This window comes from Parus major, chromosome 2, assembly GCF_001522545.3.
Source record: "Parus major isolate Abel chromosome 2, Parus_major1.1, whole genome shotgun sequence".
NCBI lineage: Eukaryota > Metazoa > Chordata > Aves > Passeriformes > Paridae > Parus > Parus major.
In genome coordinates this window covers 88,880,302-88,892,562 of record NC_031769.1, presented here as the reverse complement: position 1 = coordinate 88,892,562, position 12,261 = coordinate 88,880,302, and the positions used below count along the sequence as shown (strand labels likewise).

The 12,261-nt window shown below is 46.1% G+C and overlaps 1 protein-coding gene across 1 annotated transcript; it reads right to left on the bottom strand.

The window, feature by feature from the left end:
* Window positions 1-7,348: 7,348 nt before the first annotated feature.
* Window positions 7,349-12,203, bottom strand: IRX1 (iroquois homeobox 1). Its single transcript, XM_015650153.3, has 3 exons — window positions 8,773-12,203; window positions 8,136-8,208; window positions 7,349-7,749 (listed from the first exon to the last, which is right to left on the bottom strand). Exons 1-3 carry the CDS (start codon window positions 9,824-9,826, stop codon window positions 7,692-7,694), a joined length of 1,185 nt encoding a protein of 394 aa, XP_015505639.1. The 5' UTR covers window positions 9,827-12,203; the 3' UTR covers window positions 7,349-7,691.
* Between the last annotated feature and the right edge of the window lie 58 nt (window positions 12,204-12,261).

The following is a 12,261-nucleotide window of genomic DNA, read 5'->3' as shown; positions in this document are numbered from 1 at the left end:
ACGCACGCGCGCGCACACATATATACACACACGGCGGAAGAGAGAGAGAGATCACATTTTATTATCTGACACAGTGGATATTTTAATAATGGTAGGCTCCCACCTTAAAACCTAATAAGCTTTGCCAAGAACAATTAACGTGCTAAAAGGAGCCAAGGAGAGCTGAGTGCAATCTACTGGAATCTGTTTACTATGATGACTTTGCTGTTTGCCTCCGTGAGTGTCACATAAACTTCTCTCTTCTCCAAACAGTTGCCCCCATTGACTGCTTCCTAATGTATTTTGTGTGCCTGAAGTCCTCACAAATCCTAAAAAAAGCACCCCAAATTTATTTTCTCCCTTTTATTTGCTTGCCTTAATGTAAATGTACATTATTAAAATATCTTCTCATAACTATACCTCCATTACGGATAGACGAGTGTTTGATGTGGGTCAATACTGCATCCAAAATTCTTGGGTTTAGGGTAAAGGGCTGCTGTGCAACATTTGGCATTCAGATGTATTGAGCTGCAGAGTTAATGCGTGATTAATTTTATTCATAAAAATGTTAATCACTTCATTGTGAGATCTCTTTAACATTCTGTGCACCGAACACCTTTTAACTTCTTTTTCACACGAGCTCACAAATGTATTTAATATTTTCAAACATTCTGTTATTACCAATAACACTGGTAATTAAACATACATTTAAAATGCAATAAAAAGCTGGCAAGTAACGGCAAGACACCGAACACAAATGGAAGCCCATTGCCCGCTGACTCTCCTGTGCCCCCTCCCCCTTGGCAGCAACTGACCAGTTTCTTTAATGTGCACTTGTTTGCAGAGTCCCAGAGGCATTTTTTTCCCTCAAGCCCACTCCAGCCCTCATTGACACGGCCAAATGCCATGAAAATAATACAGTCATGTAGCAAGCTATAGATGATTCTAAAAATACTTCTGTTCTGTGGGGAGGGGAGGATCACAGTGTTGGGCACACCACAGCAGGTTGGGGGCTCTGAGGGGCTTGTTTTGGGTTGGGATGGGGCTGGGGGTTTTTTTGAGACAAACACTCAAGCCTCATCTGAGAGTGGTGTCAGGCACTGGTGGGTGTGCCGGCTGCACTCACTGACTTCTTGTTTCCAGCTGGGCAAGGCTATTGTGAGTGTATTCAGCCAATGCACTCATGAAACTGGATAAATGGATTAGTGGATCAGAGACACCATCGGCATCTTCAAAAGGAAAACAGCAGCCTGCAAAAAGACTGACATTTGTGTACTGGGGCAGAGGGTGTGTGAATGCTCTGCCTCCTCCAAAGGGACAAGACAGTGATAAACTTTCCACACTGACCACCTCACTTTGTGCTACAATTGACCAACAAAATAAATGGATTGCTTCATTGTTTTTGAACCGTAGGCAGCACAGGGAAAGCGCTCCTTGTGCAGCAACAAAGGACAATGTATTGTGTGGGGCCAACAGCTCAAAATAAAACCTTTAATTATCTACGGGTCAGCCATAAATCTGGAAAAAAAATAAATGTTACTTTTTAAACTCGCCTTTAATTCTGCACAGAGTTTATGCCGGCGCTTTCTATTCTCTCAGGAGAGGCACTACCAGGACTTGGTGTGCGCCCCACATTTGCATTTTTGCATCAGCTTGACTCCCTAGGAATGCGTTAAGATACAAGTTTGGCTATCAGACATGAAGGATGTCTATAATGCTAATTAAAGTAAGCAAAAACAGATAAAAGATGGATTTTTTTTCACTTTTTATTTTAAAACACCCCTGCATGTATTCTCTTCACATATGCAAAAAAAGAAGCCAAAACTAATATTAATAGTGGTAACGGGACTCAAGTAAATTAATTCCTTACAGAAGTACATTGTTTAGTTTTAAGAGCTCATATTTTCGAAGTCTTAAATTTTGAATACCTATTTCTATGGGGTTTTCAGTCTCCTGGTATCCAGCGATTCCTGTCCACATGGCTGGTTTTATGGGCAAGCTATGAATGGCACTGCATGGGGGCACCTCACAATGGGGAACACCAACCTCGCCAGGAGCCGTTTCTGTAACTTTTCAGTGGAAAACACGCCACGCAGGCCATGTTTATTACATGTTCCAACATTTTACTTGATTTGTTGGTCCCAGGTAAGTTTTACTGCTGAAACCCAGCGACTTGAAGCCTGGAATCAGGCCCCACCTCGCTCCTCACCACAGCCCCCACAGAGCCAGTGGCGGGCTCAGGCCCTGCTGGTCATCGCCATGGCCCTTCCTGGCAGGGGGGCACCTATGGTCCTGCACGGCACAGCTCCAGGGCTGCCACCCACTTCCCATAGGCCAGAGGGGACCTGCCACAGCTTTTCCAGCCGTGGTTCCCCGATCCGTGGCTGGCAGCTGGGTTTTGGGGCCAGCGGGTGGCTTCCCTCCATCCACCTGCAGGCCCGCATGCAGGGCTTGGGTGCCCAGAGGTCACCAAGATGGCAGGGGAGCCTCACCCCGGGATGGAGGCAGCGCTCTGGGGATGGAGGGCGTGTGCTGAAGCCCATGTTTGGTGCTGTCTTTCACAGGGCACTTACAACTCACCAGCCCTTTCCCTGTGCTGCTTGTGTGCCTCTGTCAGCCGCGGCTTTTCTTTACATCTCGCCTTTTAAGGACACTGGGGAACTGAAAAAAGTATAAAAACAAACAAACCAAAATTAAACGTACCACGATACCATTGGAACTAGCCGAGTGATGGAGACGCCCTTTACGGCCTTCCCTCGCCAGCCACAGCGCGCTTGCTCAGCCCCAAGGCACACCCCGGGCCAGCCTGAGCCCCATTCCCGCCCCGGGGTGCCCATCCCTCAGGGCGGGCACCGGCAGCCCGCCTCTCCTCCGGGGCCAGGCGGCCCGCGCGGCTCTTCCGCCCCTGCCCGATGGGCTGATGGGGACGGGGAGGAGGCAGAGCCCGGCAGACCCTTCCCGGGGGCCGGCCGGCGCGGGGCGCGGGCGGGCGGACGGGGACCCGAGTAAGCGGGAGCCCCGCCGGGCAGGACTACTGCCGGCCCCGCGCTGTGCCCCGCCAGCCGCCGGGTGGTTTCAATACGAGCCTGTTTAACAGGGGGCCGATGGCCGGCCGAGGCGCGGAGCCACGGCTGCTGCCGGCCCCCGCCTCCCCGCCCCCGCCGCTCCGCGCTCTTTGTAATAGTCTCATCTACAAGGACGATTGAAACTTTATAGTGCATGATTCATAGAGCGGGGCTGGCGCTCGGAGCCGCGGCGCATATTACATTAATCAGTGTCAGGCCACTAAAACAGAGATATGAATATGAATTCTCCATATTGCAGGGGAGATAAATGTGCTTGTGAATAATTGATCGGCTCCCATGGAAAAAAAGAAAAGAAAAAAAAAAGAAAAAAAGTTTAAAAAAATGTTAAAAAAAAAGGCTGGGGAAAACATGGTCATACCATGAAAGTTAGCCGGAGATCGAACGAGCCCCGCGACCAGGGCTGGTGCGGGGCTGCCGGCGGGCGGGGGCAGCCTCAGCCCGCACGGCGCCCCCGCCCCAGCTCCGCAGGTCGCTGCTGTCGGCGACGGCTCCGGGCCCGCTCCACATTCAGAGAGAGTGCATCAAAAACTCAACCAAAGCAGCAAGAAGGGATGACAGGAGCCGGGAACGATAACAATCATAGGAACGAGCCAGTTCTGAGTACACACACCCTACTAATTTTCTTCCCTTTCTCTGGGCGCGCTTTTTTTTTTTTTACCTAGTTAAAAATAGTCCTTTTTTTTTTTTTTTTTTCAGAATAAAACAGAAAAGGAATAAAAAATGAGGCATGCATACCAATCAGCGTGTTTCATAACTACGTCTCTGTGACAAAGCCAAATCCCCGTAAAGCTGCCGTTTGCTTTTAATCTGTTTTGGCAACTGCGAATTTCTGAGTTTGCTGAACTCGAGATTATATCAACTTTTCAGTGTTCTTTCTTTACAGATTTCTGCCATTCTTCTGCTAATTCTAAGCAAATAATAACAAAAACAAGACCTTTTTTTTTTTTTTTTTTTTTTTTTTTTTTTTTTTTTACTGGAGATGGATGGAGGATTATGCAAACGTGTAAAAAAGGCGTCTTCTGGCAGCCTTTTAAGTAGCACGAAAATGTATCCTGGCACTCGGTTGTTGTGCTAAAAGAAGTATTACTCCTTGTAGTTCCCATTCGATTCAATGCAAATTTTCTTATTGACTATATTTATCAGGTTGGGGAACCGTCATCATTTAAAAAAAAAAAAAAAAAAAAAGGTAGGAATCTAGTACTTTCCAATTTACTCTTATCAGCTCGAAGCATTCCCAATTACGGCAAAGCGTTTAGCTTAAGCTTCTTTATTATTCTCCCTGCACTCTGGTATTTTCTGGTATACATCTGCTGGGGTGGGTCTCGATGAAAATATGACACAAAAACTACAAATTATTTTCCTGCCAGGGTGACGTAAACGATCATTCCTAGCACGGTTCACGTGACAAGCGAAACCTCGGGATTATGAAGCTCCCGCTCCTTCCCAAACCCGGCGCGGGGGCTCCCGGCGGCTGGGGGGCGGTGTGGGGGTGTCCCGCCCGGCCCGGGCCCCGCACCGCACCCGGGCAGCCTCCGAGGGCTCCGTGCGGTAGCGCAGTGACCACCCGTACACGTCCTCTCTGTCTGAAAGTTCCCGCGGGAGAAATGGCCACCTCACTGTGGCTGGCCGGGGAGGGAAAGGCGATCAGCCTGCTCCCCCAGGTGCCGAATAGGCTGAGGCAGCGGCCTTCGGGGAGTGCTGGTCACCGAGGCACGCAGCCACGCCGGAGCTTTTCTGGCTTAAACAACACGGCGTTTCTCAGCTGGCCTCAGGACTTTTCGGTTTTCCCTTTTTTTGAGGGGAAGCCACTTGCACTCCTGTCCAAAAACTTTGGGAGTGGCGAGAGCACGCTCCGTCCGAGCAGGCAGCCCGCAGCCCCTCCAGCAGTCGGCATGCAGCTCCCAGGCCGCCCCCGCCTTGGGCAGCCGCAGGGGAGACAGGAGCCGGGAGCTTCATCCCATCCCCGGCAAACGCTCCGGGCACGGTGGAGAAAGACGGAACGGTGCTGACCCCGCGGGGCTTCATGACCCCGCTCCCGGTATAACCCTCAGCTGTTTGGGGAGGGAAGCGTCACAATTAGCGTTGCTGGAGGGGAAGAGGTGGGAAATTCGAATAAGCAGATGAGGGGGAAAAAAAATCCAGTTGTGCGACTTGAGTCAGTTCTAGAGATGCTGAGGCTTCCAAAGGAGGAAAACTGCCAACCAGATAACTACTGGGAATTATCACTCTCCGGAGGATAATCAGAATTGTAAGCGCACTCCGGAGGATGCTGTTGGCTTTCTAGCCGCATTAAAAGCGGGCAGCCTCCACCTCTCCGCCCCAGCCGAGCGGAGCCGCGGGCCGGGCGCGGGGACGGCGCCGCCCGCCGCCCACAGAGGGCGCTGCGAGCCTGCCCAAAGCGCGGCCCGCGGCTCCGCTCGGAACCGCTCGGAACCGCTCGGAACCGCTCGGAGCCTCTCGGAGCCGGGTGCCCGCTGGCAGGCGGACAGAGCGGTCGGCAGACGCTCGCTCTCCTCCGCTCGCCACAGCCAGAGTCCCTGCCGAGGTTCCTGTGTGTGCCACACGGGAATCCCCGCTCCGCTCCCCCCAGGACGGTTCGGCAGCGCCGCGCTCGCTCCGCCGCGCCCAGAGCATCCCGGCGCGCCTTTTAGGTGCCGTCTCCACCTTGGAGGAGCGGAGCCGGTCCGTGACAGCAAAGCGCTCGGTCCCCGGCGGCTGCGGCACCCCGGACGGCCGGGTTGCTTGAGGACGCCGCGTCCCCCGAAAAGAATTTGGGAACCGGGGCGGGACTGAGGCGATTTCATCTGAATTGATATGAAAGAGACAGCAATTGCATCAGGTTTACATCAGCAGTGACCTGATGCACCGTTAAGGTCTACAAGCTTGAAGACTTTTTTTCTTTCTTTTTTATTTTTAAATACGTCTTCCCTTTCCCCGAAGGCTAAATTACTCTAGTTTGGTAAAAAGCGCAATGTTCTCTTTTGTTGGAACAGTTACCAACAGTTACCAATGCGAGACTGTCTGTGATTTGAGAAAAGGGAAAAAAAATACACCAAAACAACTGAAAGCCAAAATACAAACTATTTGATGGTATGCTAGGAACTGCAGGATGTCAACATTAGCCTCTTTCCAGAGACTTTCCTTCAGATATCCCACACAAAATCTATTTTGCCTGACCAGTTTCTCTGCTCCATCAGAAAAATGCAAAATGTAGGAGCGCACAGCCTCCACCGCTTTGCCAACAGATCTCTAAGCCATAGTTTACCGAGGCTGCTCTTTGATTGAGATGATTTTGCAGCTAAATCAAGATCAATATTCTGATCTCTGACAAGAATTTTATTAATATTTTATTTGAAAATCTCATCTCGTTTCCGACAAGTCCTGGTTTGAGGTTGGCTTAGTTTGGATAGGGCGTCACCGCATTATTTCTTAATGACTTTCCCAGCTGCTTCTTTCCATTTTCCACCATCAACAACCATCTGGTATCTTATTAGCACCTCAATGCTCATTTAGTGTTCCCATTTAAAAGAAAAAAAAAAGAAATAAACACTAAAAATATTACACATTTTAACGGACCCTCTTTGGAAGATTAATGTCTTTATAAAACGATAGATCCTGTCTCTCAGTCTATTTTCAACCAGCAGATCGGAGTCGCAAAACTTTCTTCTAAGATTTCTAAGATATGCAAGAGCTGACTTTTTTTTTTTATTTCTTCTTCCTACTAAGATTGTATTTAATCTCACAGGAAAATATCTTTCACTGTTACATTTCTTCTGTGTTTATTCAAGGCACATATTGCTACAAATAATTGTTTTTCCTAAACTATGATTTTTTATTTTTTTTTCATCTTGAGTAGGAATATATACCAAAGCACTAAAGCTCTTGATCCAATTTAGCAACCAGTTTGGACAGCAAAGTTATACACTAGGGAACTGTGAGAAAACTTGTCCCTTTCAGTTTTAAGAAACTATTTTGTAGCATAAGTGGAAGTCAGGTCCATTTGTGTCCGGCAAGTGGGTACTACAGAACACGTCTCAATCACCACAATTGAAAAAAATAACTTTAATATTACTAAGGCACGAGCCAGCTTCACTCAACTTCCTAAATTTGCGTGAATGAGAAAGGAAGCTCGCATCTTGTTTTCAGCAAAATACTTTGATTTGCTACTTTAAGTTTCAGTTACCTAAAGAAGAAGACTTGACTTTTTGGAGAGCAAATTATAAATGTTTGAATAGATTTGTAATATAAGATCTGTAGCAACAGAATACATACCTGAAGAGAGCTCATAATTTCATTTAGTTTATTAGACAAAAATATATGATTTAGACAAGTTTTGTTGACGTGTTATTTACAATCTGAAATCACTCTATATACAGAAAAAAGAAAACCACAAACACATGGAAAACATTTACCAAACAAATAATCCAAGAATGGTTAGAATAACACGATCTGAAATGGTACAATGAGGAAGGGGATCCATCTACAGATTTGTGTAATGCTTTTATGGATTTGCACCACCTTATTGCAAAAAGAGATTGATGGGAGTTGTTTATACCGTTTCCTTTTTTTTCACTCTCTCTGTCCTTAATACCAGTCTCTGTAACATTTTTTCACCAAATCATTTAATCAAGCAGAAGGGAGAGCTGTTAAAATTCTCGGTGTTCCCTCTTGCTGAGCCAAAGAGCTGCAGGGGAGGAAGGGAGGAAGAAAAAAAAAAAAAAAAAAAGACGTAACATTCTTACATTCTTTCAGAAAAAAGTTTGGTTTTTTTTAATTATCTGTCTATTGCTATAATATCTTAGTAATAGAGAATCGCACAAAAATCATTGTCTCTGGTGTAATTAACACAAGATCTTTGAGATCTGTTAAGTTTTAGAAAAGTTACAGTCTGGCTATGTACAATTGCAATTTAGTCTAAGTTTGGAAAGATTAGAGCAACTCCTGTGCTGTTCTCATTGTCTGTATGTATTATTATGGTGATGATTAGGTGTTATAATTAGCCTTTATTATTCAAACGCTTTGCTCCACATAAGTAACATTCCTACAGTGAAAACAAACAAACAAACTCACTTGTCACGGACAGGCTGGAAGGGCGATTTTAGCGGCTGGGGTGGGGACTCAGTTCTTGGTACATTTTCTCTTTCTAGAAGGAGACAAAAAAAAAAAAGAAACAAAACAAAACAAAAAGAAAAAAAAAACAAACAAAAACAGGAGAACCATTTTAGAATAACAACAGTAAGAATCTGGACACTATGCAGAGAACACACTTCCCTCTCACCCTCCTGTTGAGACGTGTACAGATACATGTGTATGTGTGTACAGCACTATACTACTCTACTTTCAGTATTTAAGTAGTCTGCAAGCTTTCCTTGACACATTTTTTACTGTCATTGAAATTATTGGGAGATGAGGGTCATGAAAGAGGGAAGGAAAGCTCAAACCTATGCGTTTCACTGCACTCTTCCTGAATTTATACGCCATCCCTTACTCGATGGGCGTATAGGGTGAGGATGTAATAGGCCACATGAAACGTGCTTAATGTATGTGACCAACACGCTGGGTAGGGGGCCGGAAACCAACGCTAGAGTAAACTGCAGCTCCATTAAAAGCAATCAGTTACACCAGTGTGACACCATTCCTCAAGGAGAAGTTCATGTGCATGTGTTGGGGGGGGGAGGGAGAGGTGGAAGCCTGATACATTAATTACCTATGTGTTTGGGACTGGTCCTCTCTGAAGGTTTTTCGCTGCTTAGAGCTCCCAGGGTTGCTGTTAAAACAGAAGACTGTTGCTGGGCCTGGATGTGGTGATTGTGATGAGCAGCATGGTGGTGATTTACTCCCAAAAAGGACCTCACATTTAGAAGGGAACTCTGAGTGAGGAAAGCCCCATTTGTCCAGTTGTGAAATTTGCCAATCTGGCATGTGTAGAGTCCATGGCTAGGGAGAAAAGCAGGGTGCTGAATCTGAGAAGAAGTGTGGTTAACCTGGGGAGGAGGGGGAGGAGGAGGAGAAGATTTCAGAGCACCGTCAGGACTGGTTGCCGTCTCTGCCAAAGACCAAATCTTGGGTTTGCTGTGAGATGGCATCTGTAAATTGTTCGGTCCCCCAGGACTGATGATTCTCGTGCTATTGTCAGAGGCCTCCTTCACCATGGCCAGCGCATCTTTGGGTTTCAGCCCTTCAGACCCTGACAGTGCCAAATCCTTCTCCTTTTCTAAGTGCTCCTCTTCACTGCTTTGTCTCAGGAGCTCGGGCTTCTCCTCCTCTTCCTCGTTGCTCTGCTCCCCATCATTCTCATCGATTTTATCTATATCTATGCTCTCCAGGTCAATTTCCTCATCATCTTCATTCTTCTCGGGGTCCCCCTCATTGTCACTTCCAAAGAGGTTTGCATCTTCTTGGTCTTTACTCCTGGAGCCCCAGGTCACCTTGTTCTCCTTCTTGAGCCGCCGGCGGGCGTTGGCGAACCAGGTGGAGACCTGGGTGAGGGTCATCTTGGTGATAATGGCCAGCATGATCTTCTCGCCCTTGGTGGGGTAGGGGTTCTTGCGATGCTCGTTGAGCCAGGCCTTGAGGGTGCTGGTGCTCTCCCGGGTGGCATTTTTGGGCCGCCCCGGGTCCCCGTATTGGAACTGTCCGTAGGGATAATAGCCGGGGGCTGTGTGGGCAGCAAAGGTAGCAGGGTGGACACCCGGATTATCTTTCAGCTCGTACTGGGAGCCCTGCAACACATTCAGACAAGCGGAGAGGAAAAAGCACATCAATTATCTCGTTAGCGTCTCTAACAGACCTGAATAGGCTACTCCGGGAGCCGGAACACGCCTTTCAGCGGTGCAAAGGGTCTTCACAGCCAAATTCGGCCCTGCCCGCTCCAGGCTCTTCATATTTCCAGGCTCTCTTACAGAGAGGCATTCCCAAATGATTCCCCCTTCTTACGGGGAAAGGAAAGAGAGATCGCACCCACTTGACAGACGTTATCAATATTTTCTCCACAAACCAAACCAAACCAAACGACGGAAACGCAGCAACTTCGCCTTCGCCTCGGCGAGACAATTTACTGTGCCCTTGAAATTATCAGGCACATAGAACAGGTACTACATCGCAGTTACAGACTAATGCCCGTGCACAGTGCCGCATTTATCTGCAAAGTATCCAGGAGGGTGTTAGAAATGCATGCAGAGCGTTCTTTACTTTTGCTCCTAGTGAAACGAGACTGGGGAGATGAATGCACAACTTCAGTATGAAGAGACTTAACGATGTGAAAGATTTTCCACACATATGCCAACACCACCATCCCCGCTCCCCAAATCATACACCAAGGTTCTGGAGTAAAACATTAACTTTTAACTGTTATAAGAGCCTTTAAACTCTGAAATGAAAACTGATCCACGCATTGTAGAATATGGTTACATAGACACTTTATCTCATAAGTTTTACTTTGATCTGGCCAGAGTAAACACAAGTTGTTTACAAGCGTTTAGAGACGGTGATTTATTTGCAATCAATATTCTTTTTATCATCAGTAGTAAAACACAGCAAGTCAAATTATCCCATCAGGTGTTTTGGTAAATAACATTTTATCTTTCTAGCAACCTCATTAGGCCCCATTATTACCGCAAATTGCCCAGATATTAACCTAATATTTTAGTTCTTGATTCACAAATGTTCAGGTATTTAAAATTTATTTCAAAACCACCGCCATGGTTAATCACTGTAATAAAATACAGAAACGTAGGAAAGTGGGAATGGAAACTGTTCCAAAATAGCTAACATTTCAAACAGTTTTCTATCTTTATTTCTTCTATTATGATCTCGCCTTTTTTTTATTTTTCTTTTTTTTTTTTTTGCCTAGTCCAGAAATGTATTCTTCATATTACTATGTCATAATTTATGTCAGCCTTAGAAATGGAACTCTTCAAAATGTTTGCAAAGAAACTAATTTAACTTTGTCAAACAGTTAAGAAGGATCATGTATTTTAATTTCATGGACACCGCTTATACACAAAGAGTAGCCCGATGTAATTTTTGTAATGTGTTACAGAGTAGGCTTTCTGCACTTCCTTTATTCTGCTGTCTTTTGTTATTGTTGCTGAAATGATATTTTTGTGTAAACTCTGTTGGGAATTCTTTTGAAGAAGCCACTTGTAAATCACTCATTGCTTCTGTCTCAACTTTTACTGCATTTCCAAAATCAAGGTTAAAAAAAAAAAAAAAAAAAAAAAGTAGGAAATGCACACTGTTAAAAGTGACTTTATACGAAATGTTCGCAGTACAAAAATGATCTGTTTTCAGATGCTGTCCCTTGTTCAACAGTGTATTTTCCTATTTGTATGCATCGTATGTATTAAAAACCCTAAAAAGTTACGCATTGCATGCATTCGGTTATAAATTCACACTTTTATGTGTCGGGGGGAGAGAAAAGAGGAATATTTAAAAAATGAAATGGAACCTATGCGTAGCACCGCCGAGAATTTTGGTAATGCTAGCAACGAAAACGTTTCGTTTTCGAAACTACACCAGATATAAAAACAGTTAGTTTAAAAAAGAAAAAACATGTTTCACTTTCTAACTGTTACATTCTTAAGAAAACGTGAAATTAATCTGGAGGACAGTCTGGGTGGTGACAATTTCTCTCAGAATTAACGCCGATATGCGTTTCTGCCTCGATGCCTGTAATGGGATGTGGATGCCCTCTTTCGCTTCATGCAAATCCCATCTATGATACCCGCCATAATCAGAGTATGAAAAGTTCAAGGAACAGAACGGGACATTTTCAAGGCTTAAGGAAAATGCCTTGAAATAAACGGACGCCCCAGGTACCGACACTTTGGCCTTTCGGACGGAACCTGTTTATTGCTCAGCGGCAAAGAAAAGTACCAAGAGGAAAGAGGAGCGCGCTGGAAAGCCCAGTGAAACAGCAGGACCGACAATATCACCCGTCAACAACACCACCAATAACAACAAAGAAAGAAAGAAAACAAAAAATAGCCGAGTTGCTAGGGAAAGCCGACAATACGGGGGCAGGAGCTCTGCCACTGCCAAGAAAAACTCGGAGGAGTTTTGCCCGGCTGGAGCTACGACGAGGATAGAGGGCTTCGCTTGCAGACGGAGCCCGCGACCGCCAGCCCCTCTCTACCCCGCAGACCCGTCGACAGCCACGCTTCCCTCTCCACGGCGAACCCCTCGCCGGGCGTGA